The 13,059-nt window shown below is 54.0% G+C and overlaps 2 protein-coding genes across 3 annotated transcripts in view; one reads left to right on the forward strand and one right to left on the reverse strand.

The window, feature by feature from the left end:
- Positions 1–13,059, forward strand: part of SLC22A23 (solute carrier family 22 member 23) — a 167,645-nt gene that overhangs the window by 145,110 nt on the left and 9,476 nt on the right. Inside the window, exons 6-9 of the mRNA XM_047734842.1 lie at positions 5,217–5,319; positions 7,296–7,528; positions 9,120–9,152; positions 10,369–10,492. Coding sequence (XP_047590798.1) covers positions 5,217–5,319; positions 7,296–7,528; positions 9,120–9,152; positions 10,369–10,492 — 493 coding nt within the window. The remainder of the gene's footprint in view (positions 1–5,216; positions 5,320–7,295; positions 7,529–9,119; positions 9,153–10,368; positions 10,493–13,059) is intronic.
- Positions 4,619–13,059, reverse strand: part of PSMG4 (proteasome assembly chaperone 4) — a 37,736-nt gene continuing 29,295 nt past the window's right edge. Inside the window, exons 3-4 of one of the 2 annotated variants that reach the window (XR_007128277.1) lie at positions 6,227–6,626; positions 4,619–5,284 (exon numbers count right to left, since the gene is read on the reverse strand). Coding sequence is in view for 1 of the 2 variants with exons in the window: in XM_047734848.1 (XP_047590804.1) it covers positions 6,615–6,626 (12 nt within the window). In the remaining variant the exon portion in view is untranslated. Of the gene's footprint in view, positions 5,285–6,226; positions 6,627–13,059 lie in introns of those variants that run through there. The other variant, XM_047734848.1, reaches the window with a different exon arrangement.

Raw genomic sequence — 13,059 nt, forward strand, 5'->3', positions numbered from 1 at the left:
GATTCTGCTCCAGCAGATTTGGAGTTCTGAGAAATTGCACCATTAATAAGCACTGGAAGGGCTGGACATGCCCTTCGAAGGTCCCAGGAAGCCAACCCCAGGCTCTGACCCATGGCAACAACCTGCCAGTACTGTTGTTATAAATGTCCCAGGAAAATACTCTGTGGGCCCTGCCCAAGAGAGACTATGTGCATCCCCCACCCCCCACCATAATCTGGAATTCTGTCCAGCAGATATTTACTAAATGCCCACGGTGTACCAGGCACTGTTCTAGAGCAGAAGGAAACCAGCAAAGCCTTGTTTCTTCCATGCAGCTTACAGGCAAGCAGGGAAAGGCACACAGGGAACAATGGAATATACGGTCCATCAGGAGAGATGCATGCTGTCAGAAAATTCCGCAGAGCGGAGAGATAGAGGGTGGTGGCGAGGGCTCACAGATGCTTGGGGGAGCTGGGCTCCAAAGACAGAGGTGAGCAGAGATCTAACCGAGGCAGGAGAATAAACGCATCACAGCTCCATTCACAACAGGGAAGGAACACAGCGGGAAAATCACACTAGCCAGGAAGGGCTTCTGGAACCGTCTATCCCGTGGTTCCTAGACAGGCTTTTCAGCAGACTGCTGATTCAGACCTAGGGTTCACAGTCAATAGAAGTCCCCAGATGCTGCTGCTTGACCAGGATGGTGTCTGTGTCCTGGCCTGGACCCCGACCTGGGAGATGGGCACAGCAAGGCTGGGTTGCCCCAACCTGTGGGGCTGGCGTGGTCTGCCTGGCACCCGGCACAGGCTGAAGGCCTCAGGAAGCCTGGAGCCCTTGCTTTACTGGAATAAAGAAGCCCATGAGCCAGGTCTGCTTTTCATGAAGAGTACTGAGTGCCAGTGCTGTGCAAAGGGGCACCTGGGTTCCTTTTTATCCAGTGACAATGAGAATAGGATGATATTCACATGATGCTTGTATGTCAATCACTTTCCCAAATGATTTGCAAATACTAACTTAATATTTAAAACTAAGTGTTTTATATGTATTCACTCAGAATACTTCACAACAGCCTTACGAGAGAGGTACTGTAATTATCCTGAATTGCAGATGAGGAGACTGAGGCACAGAGAGGTGAATTATCTAGGTGAAGGTCACACAGCTCGTGAGTAGTTGAGCTGGGACTTGAACTCCGGAAGTCCAGCAGAAGCAGCTCCACTCTGCTGCTCTGCAAGAGGAGGGAAGTTCACAGACAGAGACATCACTGTCACTGGAGAGAACAGGCATTGAATTAACTTCCCCTTTGGGGGCCATTGTTTGCTCATTTCAGAAAGTCCATGCCATCTTCCCAAACTTCTCCCAGCCCCGTTCATTAGCTGGTTAATGCTCTTAAGTCCTACAGTATAATCTGTTTCTGGCGTTTCCCTAATGGAATCACCACATTCCATTTCTTTCTGGTTAAAATACTGTCTGGGAAAATCTTGTTTTCTCAATTCTAATTATACTGCTTCATTTTCCTCCTATTTTTGGAAAGTGGTAGGAAATCTTTTTTCCTTTCTTTGCTTCTGATATTTGTGGCAGTCCCTGCAGAAGGCTGACACGTGGGACATGGCCCGCCCCGGGAGGGTGGTCATGGCCCTCACTGCTGGGGACACACGGTTCGCATCTGTCTCAGACCTCTGCTCGCTCCCCTCTGTCAAACGCGTTGATGCCAGTGCCAGGGGAAGGCAGGTGTCCCGTTCATCAGAATTGGCCACTTCCAACTTTCAGAGAATGCTTTCTTCTGCTTGGAATCTTCTTCCCAGCACCTCATCTCATCCACCTACCAATCCCTGTCCCTTATCTGGTCTACCTGCCTTGTCTCCCTCTCGCTGCCCCTCCCCTCACACCACCTGCTCGGAAATCCCTCAGCAGCCTCCCAGGGCTAGATCCCCATGACCTTCAGTGAAGCCGCTCCGGGACCCTGTCTCACAGGGTCTACTTGCCTCTCAAAGACTCTGCAGCCTGCATTAGGCTCTCAGAATGCACCTCAGGCCTCCCCACTGCAGAGCCGTCCCCACCCCAGGTCTTCCTGGGAGACACACTGCACCCGCATTCGCTTCTTGCCAGAGCCTTGGTGAGGTCAGTCATCACATCACCCACGTTTGACAAATGGGGCAGCGGGGCCCAGACAGGCTAAGTGTTGGGGAGCACTGCCGCCTGCTGCTGATGTCCCTCTATGTGGAAGGAACAAGCCCCGTGCAGGGAGCGGGTGTCCTCTGTCCTCAGGCATCAGGCCCTCTCTGGGCAGCGCCCCCCGAGAAGCCCGGCAGGCCCAGCATTGGTGGGATGGGAGATGGTGAGTCCCCCCATCAGGCCCCCATGGGGCTTCACTCAGCCCTTTTCCGTGATTGAGCTTGGATTCTGCCCTCTCCTGCCCCACTTCGTCTGGTCAGTCTGGTCAGAAACCGAGGTGAGAAGGAGATTTGTGCGTGCAGCCACCACCGCGTCCCCAGGGTTAGGTCACTTGCCCAGCCCCAGCACTAGCAAGTGAGGACACGGAGGCTGGCCTGGCCTGGCTGACTCCAGCACCCTGCTGCTAACCCCACAAAGTGCTGACTCCTCCTCCCCCGGGCTTCAGGCCAGCAGCGGCCACGTGCCATGACAGGCAAGTACAGAGGTCAGTGCTGCTGGGTCACTTGTCAAAATGTGGGGTAGATTTTAAAGAGGGAGCTATCTGAGGTGACTTTGATAAGATCCCTGGAGGCGTTCTCCGAGGCTTACTCTGGAACCACTGATCCTAATGGCCAGGTGCCAGCATCACTAAAGCCCCACCTGGGGGGGAGGGGCAGCACGGAAGAGACAGCAGGTGCTTTTTGGGCTTCTGAGCTCGGGCTCCTCCTGGGCTCCCGGCCTCAGAGCAGCTGCCTTGGAGCCTGTAGGGCGTGCTTTTTGGAATGGTTCCTGCAGGCAAGGGGGCTGCAGCTCCTCCTCGTGTTCCTCCTCCATCTCCTCCTGCCCCTCCTCCTGCTACTGCTGCTCCTCCTCCTCCTGCCCCTCCTACTCCTCCTCGTGCCCCTCCTCCTCCAGCTCCTCCTGCTCCTTTTCTTCCTCCTCCTGCTGCTCCTCTGCCTGCTCCTGCTCCTCTTCCTCCTCCTGCTCCTCCAGCTACTGCTGCTCCTCCTCCGGCTCCTCCTCTTTCTCCTGCTGCTCCACCTCCTCCCGCTACAGTTGCTTCTCTTCCTCGTGCTCCTGCTCCTCTTCCTTCTCCCCCTCTTCTCTTTTACCGTTTCCATAATGGGTGTTTCTCCAGCGTCCGCAGGAACATGTTAGCAGTGCACACAAGTATAAGAACAAAGCCAGTTGCTCTCACCCCACTCCCAACAAATCCAGATATTGTCTCTGTATTTTGCCTGCATCTCTGAGGCTTGAGTGACCCGTCACTGCCTTCTCCTTGCTCTGTGCTGTCCTGGAGAAGCATGGTTGGCCCCTCCCCTGGATCTCTTCAGTCTGTTGAGGTCATGACTGCTGTGTGTCTGCAGGGACACGTCTCCTTCTGCAGCTGGTGGGGCGGTGGGGGGCGGACGCCAAAACCACCTGGGTCAGCCATAGCACTGGCCAGAAAGGGTGCCTGCTCACCAGGTCTATGTGGGGCTGCACCCACTTCCTTTGTTTGGTCCTTGTAACGATGCTCCAAGACGGGGCACTGCCCCACTTACCAGCCAAGGAACAGAGGCCCAGAGCAGCTTTCCCAAGGAAGCTTAACAAAAACAATGAGCACTGGGATCCTGCCAGGTGTGTCAGACCCCTTGCTGCATCACAGGTGAGGCTGTGACCTGACAGGTCCAGCTGAAATGTGCCAGGGGGTGGGGGGGGTGGGGACAGGGCACGACAGGGGGTCAGAAAGCTTGGGAAGAGAGTGAGGGAGAGGAAATGCTTCTAACAGTCCCATCCTTGGTGCTTCGGAGTCTGACCAATTCGCATCCCCTCTGTACTCCTGTGCAGCCACGTCCAAGGACTCGAGGACATCCCCGCTTTCGGTCTGATGACCGGAGAGATGGAAAAAGTCCTCTGATGGTTCTTACGACCCAGAGCTGGGGGATTTTTGTCCCAGAGACACAGACTTCATGCTGAGGAAGTTTTATGTTGTGGTTAATAGGCCAGTGATGTGTATAACAGAAACAACATATCAATAGCCCCAGACAGGTTAATTTCATTCTGTTTAGAATAATGCAGTTACCTCTGTAGATTGTGGTCAGTTCTGTAGACCTTGGGCTCTCCAGTTTAATGTTATTTAAAAAAACAACAGCAACAACAAAACCCACCACTCAGGTCAGTCAGAATTGCTGTGGTTTCTTTAAACATCTGTTTCAAACAATAATGTATTAGCAATTAGGTGTGGGCCACGTTACAAAAAAAAAAAAATTATATGAACATTCTAACAGCCATTTTCTTCTTGGGCGATTTCAATGGTGAACAAGTGTGGCTACTGTAGTTGATTCCTAATGAGTTTGGTTTTTTTTTTTTTAAGATTTTATTTATTTGAGAGAGAGAAAGTGTGAGCCAGGGTGGTGGGGGAGAGGGAGAAGCAGAGAGATAGGAAGAAGCAGACTCGCCACCGAGCAGGAAGCCCACCATGGGGTTCGATCCCAGCACCCCGGGATCATGACCTGAGCCGAAGGCAGATGGTTAACCAACTGAGCCAGCCAGGTATACCCCTCCTGCCCCCCACCCCCTGCTGATAACTTTTATAACAGTGAAGATACTCAGACCATTTGATCAAACTGGTTAACAGTAACCATACTATTTCCATGTTCTTTAAAATTTTTGTAGTATTTTAACCAAGGGGAAAGGATGTTTGTAAATCAAATTAGCCTATGTTTGCAGAGGGGAAAATAAAGGTTCGGAAGACCTTGGGAGCTGGGGGGAATCCATGGATAGACAGCTGAAGTGCTAGCTGTTCTGGCTTGTGCACAGACCTCAATTTTGCATCTAAATAGGGGAAGGAAGAAAGTTCTGGAAACTCAGGTGGCATGGCATCCCTCAGACATCAAAAGACTTTTCCTTCTCCCTTCAATGCCCCAGCTGGTGACACTGATCCCCCCTCCCAAAAAAAAAAAAAGTTGTTTAAATAACCCTGTCTCCTGGCTTAAAGAAAAAAAAAAAATTGTTTCCCTTGTCATGATGCCCACGTCTGGGAACGTGCGTGCCGTCGCCTGTCCAGGGTCCTGCCGGAGGTCACAGGCTTTCTTTCCCTGCAGAGCTGGAGAAGGAGCTTTCCCGGAGGCCCAAGAAGGTCTGCATCGTGAAAGTGGTGGGAACCCGGAACCTGTGGAAAAACATCGTGGTCCTGTGTGTGAACTCGTGAGTCGCAAGAGGGACACGGAGAGGGGAAGTGCCAGGGAGAGGCTGGGAAGGAGAGGAACTGGAGGAGAGGGCAGTGGGGCCCTCCTCCTCCCATAGCTAGATCCTGAATTACAGCCACGGGGGGCCCTTTGGCCAGCCCGAAGAGCTTTGCTTTTTACCAAGAGGCCCTGGGTTGATCCCCAGTATCATTGTTACCAAGAAGGTCTTTCTCATTTTGACCCACAGCTTAATAACCCCACCCTTCCCTGACCACACAAGGTGGCCTTCACTCAGGGTCAGAGGTCACCTAAGGTGCGGTGGGGTATTAACCCCCATTTGGTGTTAGAGGCTATGGTGGAGGGGGGCAGTTTCGCACTCAGCTGTGAAAGGCCTTAGGACTGCTGTCCAGGAAAGAGGCCCGTGGTCAAGGCTCTGATCCAACCGTCCCCACAGCTATTTCTATCAAAGTAGCACCACTTAATCGGTTCTCAATATTGGGGTTCCTACTTATACCCTTGTCCTACATGCGGCGGGACAGAGGCCTTAGGCACACAGTGGGTCAGAGCTGGAGCCCTGATGCCTCAGCCTCCCCGCTCACAGCCAGCTCCGGACCCGGCCACCATGCCACTGTCCAGTCTCAGACAGACACTAGCTAGTTAGGCTAATGGGACCATTAAAAATCGAATGACTTCTCCAACTTTTAGTTCAGGGGAAAAAACACAAATTATGACATAAAGGAGATGGCAAGTTTCCATTTTAATGCTGCTTCTTTGGGGGAAGGGGGATGCCTCTCTCTGACCTTGTTCCCTGTTGTGGTCAGAAGACTGCCTTCCTACCAGAACAAAAAGGTAGATTTCCCTGAGACCTCGGTAGGCTAAGCAGCAGAGAAAGTCATCTGGGATCCCAGAGAGGAACCAAATCTCACCAGGTGCTCAATGATAAAAGGACGGCACCAGCAGGCCCTCTGCCGAGGATTTCCCACGTGGAAATGAGTTCATTTGGCAAACGGCAGCCTCCTCCGACGGGGGCAGGGGTCTTTTGCCCGTTGACCTTGACGCATCCTCATGGTGTGATAAAAGCACTTTGATTTCCCCAAAGCACGGAAGAGGGGTTGGGAGAGAAGGAAATTTTTAGCTCTGGGATGGCTGCCGAGGGCTGACATCACCAATGAGCTCTCACGGCTGCCCCCGTGGGGCGCGTGCACCTGCAGCCTCCCGCGGTGGTGGGGGTGGGGGGCCCCGGTGCATTCAGAATCCCGTTTCCTAGACTGGACTTCTGCCTCCGGCGATCCGGACACACATGTCCCAGCAGGCTTATAGGATTCTCTGGGGGAAGGAAAAAAAGAGGTTTGACCCAGGGCAAAGGAAGGGGAAGAGTGTAAGTTAAGAATGGACACAGAGTCTCCAAGACCAGACGTCTTCACCTGGCCTGACTTCTACAGCTTTCCCAGGGCATGTGTGTCAGTAGCAGCAGGGTTAAGTCGGTAGTTCTCCGGACGCATCCCCAAGTTTGCAGGACCCTGAGTGCTGAAGGAAGAGCTGAGGCCCAGACAGGCAGGATGTCTTTGAAGTTGTCACCTGTCCGCTCGGTAGACTGGTACAAGCTGCTTACCCTCCTTAGGCCTTTTTGCCCATCTGTGAAATGGGTCTGACAGGAGCTCCTAGGTGCCCACATGGGATGAAGTGAGTTGAGGCGTGGGGAGTGCTTTGTCATGGTGGATTTGTTGGCTGGTGTTCGAACAGAAGGCCTCGCTGCTTGTGTGGCCCTGTTCTTCTGCTAAAGGGAAGGTGAAGGAGAGCGAGCCCCCCCCACCAAGAGGGGCCCGCTCTGGTCATGTCTCTGAAGTCCCTCTGCCTTGCGCCCGGTTGTGCACTCGCCCGTGGCAAGCACATGTCTTCCGGGACATGCTAAGCTGCCGCTCTGTGTCCTGGTCACTGAGCCTTCCTGCCTTTGTCTGCCGACCCACCGCCCCCTTGGCCATGGTCTCCCCACAGGCTGACGGGCTACGGGATCCACCACTGCTTTGCCCGGAGCATGATGGGCCACGAGGTGAAGGTGCCGCTCCTGGAGAATTTCTATGCCGACTACTACACCGTGGCAAGCATCGCCCTGGCGTCCTGCCTGGCCATGTGCTTGGTGGTCAGGCTCCTGGGGCGCAGGGGCGGGCTGCTGCTCTTCATGATTCTCACCGCCCTGGCCTCGCTTCTGCAGCTTGGGCTCCTCAACCGTGAGTGGGTCTGGGGAGTGGATGGGCGGGGGGGGGGGGCATGGGGGAGGAGAGCTGGCCCGTGACCAAAGCATATTGGACAGAGCTGGGTGAGACTGGAGGGAAGTTTTCTGTGACCTGAGCTGTTATTCCAGAATCAACAGCTTGGGAAAGTGCCTTGGGAAGGACTGGAATGGCCATGGTGACGGCCCTCGATGGAGTGCCCTGTGCTTTCCCCTCACCCCCCTCCCCTGGCCTGGGACTGGAACTGGGAGCCTTCCTGGCTACAAGTCATTCCCTGCATGGGAGGCCCGCTGAGTCCTGGTGGGCGAGACTTCATGGAGGGCCAGGCTGTGTCTTTGTCATAGGTCATGTGGGGAGAAGAACAATGCACTCTTTCATGGGACAACAGGGGGCCGTTTGACACCCTTGAACTGGAATACTGCTTTTCAGCAGCTCCTCCCAAGTTTATCAGCTTGTCTTTAGGCCAGAGAATTCCTCAGTAAATGCTAAAAATAACACAGAAAAACTAGGGAATCCATGAGGCATACTTGACACGGCTCCTCGTGCATGGAAATAGCACCAGGCGTCCCTCTGACCGGCCCAGAGCGAGACCCAGAAGAGCCGGGCACGGAGCTCCCTGGGCAGGCTGGGCCCCTGCGGGGAACAGAGGCCACGGATCACTCCCCTCCTCACAAAGAGAGCCCACCTGAGGGTTGGGACTTGGACTCGAGGCCTGTCCAGGTGCAGCACAGACCAGAGCTCCTGACCAAACAGAAAGCCTTCTCCTGCTCCGAGGTAGGAAAGTCAGTGTCCGGAATAGAAGAAAAAGACAAAAACTCAAAACTTTCTCAACCTCATTGTGCAAACTGGATTAAAGAACAGCTCCTTTCAGCCTCGGGAGCAATTTCCCATGCACGTTCCCATGCATTCTGTCTCTTGCTGGGAGACAGGTCTTATTTTCAGCTGTGACAAATAAGGAAACAGAGAAGTGATATCTGTCCCCTGGCAGGGGCCACCCAAGCTACCCTTCCAGGGAGCCCTGTGCAAGCTCCTGAGCCTTGGGTGCAGGGAGGAGCAGCCCCTTGGGGGTGTCACAGGTGCCCTCCTCGTCCCTGAGCAGGAAAGCTCCAGGAACTAGGTGCACAGGAGAAGCCGTGAGCCTCAGGGCTCAGAGCACACGCAAATGTCGCCTGACAGGTCTGCCCCCGCGGTCCTTGCTGCTCCCTGCGGCACAGACCGGCAGTGACTCGGGAGAATTGTTCACAATGAAATTAATCCTGCAGCTAGAGGTCTAGAGGAGCTGCTGGGGTCTCTGTCCTGAAGAGTTCCATTTCCCCCCACATCTGGAAGCCAGGCCGTGTCCAGGGGCTCTGTCGCCCCAGGTCTCTGCATCCTTCTAACAGCTGGCCCGCAGCAGGTGTTGGCCCTGCTCCCCATGGGCCTGGTGGGGGGGACAGGGGGCCAATCCAGGCTGGAAGGGAGGTCACGGAGAAGCCAGTCACACGGAAAAGCAGGGTAGCGGCTTCATGCCTAACAGGCTTTCTTTCCCCGCTCTCTACGCACTGTCTTCACCCGCGTCCGCATGGGGGCGTCACTTCCGGGGCCGCAGTGATTGGGAAGTACAGCCAGCATCCAGACTCAGGTGAGTCCCGAGGCCCGCGCCGTGCACTTGATCGCTTTTAATTGCACCCAAGCGGGCCTTTTCGTCAAGACTCACAGACTGTGGTTTCCTCCCCTCTCTCCCCCTTTCTCCTTATCCTTCAAGAGTTGCAGCTGAAGTTGGCCGTAGGTTGGACACTATAAGCATACATTTGTATTCTCTACTCCCTCTTGCCTCTAGAAAGAGCACCTCGTTTCTCAGCCTGTACCTGGCTTGCACGCATGGCCTCCCCCAACCCCACCCAACCCCCGCTCTGGCCTCGGCAGTCAGTCAGCCCGGAGCCCTGCTGCAGCCAGTCTTAGGGATGGTGCCTGGGTGACATGAGAAACCCCCAGGGAGTGCCGGACATCCTGCTGCCTGTGCCGCCAGGGGAAGTTGCTGTCCCCCTTTGTCCATCACAGCAGCTGGCTGCTCTCGGCTACGGGGATGGCATTGCTGCTGGTCGCACGTGCCTGGCCTGCTCCGAGCCCGTGCTGCTGGGACTGTCTGCTCTGAGGTCCCCTGGGTTCAGGATATGCTTTGCAGGGAACTGGGCTGTGCCCCAAATGTACGACCCCAACCGCATGCCCGTGCTCTGTGCTAGACGCTGCCTGGGTGTGCGGTCAGACTCTGGTGCCATTGGCGGGGTGCTCAGATGGGTTGAGCAGTGTCCCTCCAGGCCATAAATTCTTCTGTTGAGTTATTGGAGTTTTTGTTCTCTTCAGTCCAACCTGGCATACCCTGTCCTGTGCTTTGGATGGGTCGAACCTAAGGCCAGGGTAGCCAGAGCTCTCTGGAGGCGGAGGCTTTGTTCCTCCAGAGGCTGGGATAGAAGGGACATTGCTAGAGTCCCAGGGGAGACCGCCAGCCTCCCCTCAGCCAGGCACGGCTTGTGGCCTCTGGAATCTGGAATCTGCGTGAGCTCCAGCATTCCTGGCCCACAGGCAATCACGGGAACCCCCAACAAAGTCTTCTACCAAGAGGGTCTGACCCGTTACACCTAGAAGTGCTCCTCGGTCTCCAGCGGGAACTGAGTGCCCCATGCTGCACCCCAAACTGAGAAGGGGGAAGGGGAAGACCCTTCGTATGGGCCTAGTCCCTCCCCTATCCCTTGTCCCGCTGCTGTCTCTGCACCACCCTCCCACCACCTGCCTTGCCAGCCTCCTTTTCCCTTCCCTTCTGCCCGCCCCCTCACTGTCTCCCTCCGATTCTCCTTCAGGTATGAGTGATAGTGTCAAGGACAAATTCTCCATCACGTTTTCCATCGTGGGCATGTTCGCCTCCCACGCAGTGGGAAGCCTCAGTGTATTCTTCTGTGCCGAGATCACCCCCACGGTAATCAGGTAGGTCATGGGAGGGGCCCCACCTGGACCTTCTCCCTAGGACTCAGGAGAGGGCTGGGTGTGGAGCGAGGCTCCTGTGGAGTGAACCAGCATCAGTTGTGTCCTGCCCTGGCCTCCGGACCAGGGTGCAGCATGCGTGCCGGGCATGTCCGGCCTTCAGCTGGCGAGCTTTGCCTTGACTCTGAGGCAACCGAGAGTCAGCTGAGAGCTTGACCCCGGGGTTCCGTCCAGGCAAGGAGCCAGAGGAGCAGGGAGCAGGGAACTTTTCAGGGTGCAGAAAGCCCTGTACGGTTCCATCTGAAAGGGAGTGTTACCTGGGGCTTAACTACTCTTGTCTTAGTTCACGGAGTAAGATCTGATCCTTTCTTGCTGCCAGTCCCAGATAGTGGTACCTGGCTGGTACCTACCCTTTGATGTTACTAAGATTACAGCGTAATAAAAGGGTTTGCCTTCAGTTAAAAGGGCATCACGTAACTACGGAATCATGTCATTTTCCTGGTAATTACTGTTTGTGACTTACAGAAGGGCTCACTGTGATTGACATCACACTGAACTTGGCATGGGAATATCATTAGCATTGCTAACACACATGGTTTTCGAACATATAAACTGTGAATAAATTAGGCAGTTATTCAGCTGTGAAAGAAAACCCAGAAGTCAGCATGACGACACCCGTCCACCCTGACTTTCCCACGCGGACAGACAAGAGAGCCCAGTACAGGTCAAGGCGGGACTCGTGCAGACTAATTATTTTAGACCCTCGGGTGCTGGGAAGGTCTTTGGGCAAAGGCAGGTAGGTTCACGGACTTTCTTCCCACATTTCCAGGAGTCATGCTGACAAGAGAAATTTCACATGACCTCATTTTGCTTCATTCTCCAGATTTTTACAATGCGCGTCAAGTCTGAAGGCTACTCAGTGCCTGTGGAATAAGATGCCAAGGGATGGTATATATAAGAAAAAAAGCAATTAAATGCCAAGTAATTCACCCTATACTGACCCTCTCCTAGGCCGAAGGGAAGAAAAAAGCCTAAACCTTATTTCATGTTCAAGGCTGCAAAATGTCTCAAGCAGACAGCATCTCCCTCCGTGACTTTTCTTTACCTAGTTAAAATTTCCTTCCTTGGCCAAAGCATCCAGCAAAGAGGGTTCTTTCATTAAAGCAGAAGTCAAGGTCGGATCTCTGGCTTTCCCGCTGGTCTCCCCATAGAGTGGCATTATTGTGGACCTTTCTCTGGGGGCGGCCACCCCTTAACTGTGCTGGTGGTGGACCTCATTAGTCATTGTTAGATTTTGCTTAACAAGCTAAACAGAAGGAAATGCACTATCCTCTTCCTCTTTGATGCAGACCTGCCAAGATCATTTGGGGATAGAAATTCAACAAATACATTCTTCGATTTGGCTGGCCAAGATGACACACTAGAAAAAATATTTGACCTTTGGTGCTGCTTTTGTACTCGGAGAGGGATGAAAGGAAATCGAGGCCAACGGGGGTCTCCAGCCAGGAGGGAAGGGGTCCTGGAGTCACTCCTGCACCCCTCCCCTTCAGCGGCCTGGCTCTTTCTTGCAGACACACTCGGGACAGTTCCTGCAGAGTCCCCAGGACAGAAACTGACCTTCCTCCCCTCCCCCTCCTTCACACAGCTGAATCCCAGATAAACGAGGGTGAGAGGCTTGGGGTGTGCGAGCTTTCTCTTTTACTCACTGAAGTGTAACTGACATACAATATTCCATGAGCTTCATTTTTCTTAATACGAAATGAACCTTTTTCTACAAGGCTGTTATTAAAAACATCCCTCCTGACCCAGAACCAGTAGCCCAGGGGAAGATGCCTGGAATCACTAACGAGTAGCAAATAGGAGGATGAGAACTTTTTCGTACAGAGACTCGTGGAAATCCGTTGTCCAGGAATGACACACTCACTAGGGTCTGATGAATGTACTCATCATGTCGCGAGATCCCATCCAGACTCTCTGTTGCAGAGAAGTGCTTCCCTCCCACCCAGGTCTGGTCTGGATGGCGTCACTGGCAACACGCCCTCCCTCCGTTTGCTTCCTGAGGCTTCAGGACTCGGGTGCCTCTGCAGGCTGATGGGGAGGACCCTGGGTCTGCAGCAGCTCTGCCCTTGGGGTTAGTTAGAAGTGGCCAGGGCCTGGTTCATCTAGAAGCAGTGGGTGTTTTTTTGGTGCAGGACCATCTTTTCTCTGCAGTGTCCATCTGGGAGCCCGTGAGGACATCACCTACCTCCTCACCCTTCAGCAAAGTTCAGAGATGAGGCAGATGCCGGTGATCACAAGCCCGTTTCATTGTCCGGCAGCTCCACACAGGCTCCCTCCGAGCCCCTAGGCCTTGGCTGTTAATGCTCTGGTCTGAGCTCAGCTACTCCTTCCTGATTATCTTCTACTTCCTCTCTTTTGCGCTGTCCTACTCCTTTCTCTAGAAACTTCTTTCTTGGAATTTGCCTTCTCTGAGAACTTCCTTCTGAGTGATTCCTCCCTATTCATGCCTCAGGACTAAGAACCTGGGCCCTGCTGTCCTCCCTTCTAAAGGTGCCTCAGGAACAGGCACC

This window comes from Lutra lutra, chromosome 6 (assembly GCF_902655055.1).
Source record: "Lutra lutra chromosome 6, mLutLut1.2, whole genome shotgun sequence".
NCBI lineage: Eukaryota > Metazoa > Chordata > Mammalia > Carnivora > Mustelidae > Lutra > Lutra lutra.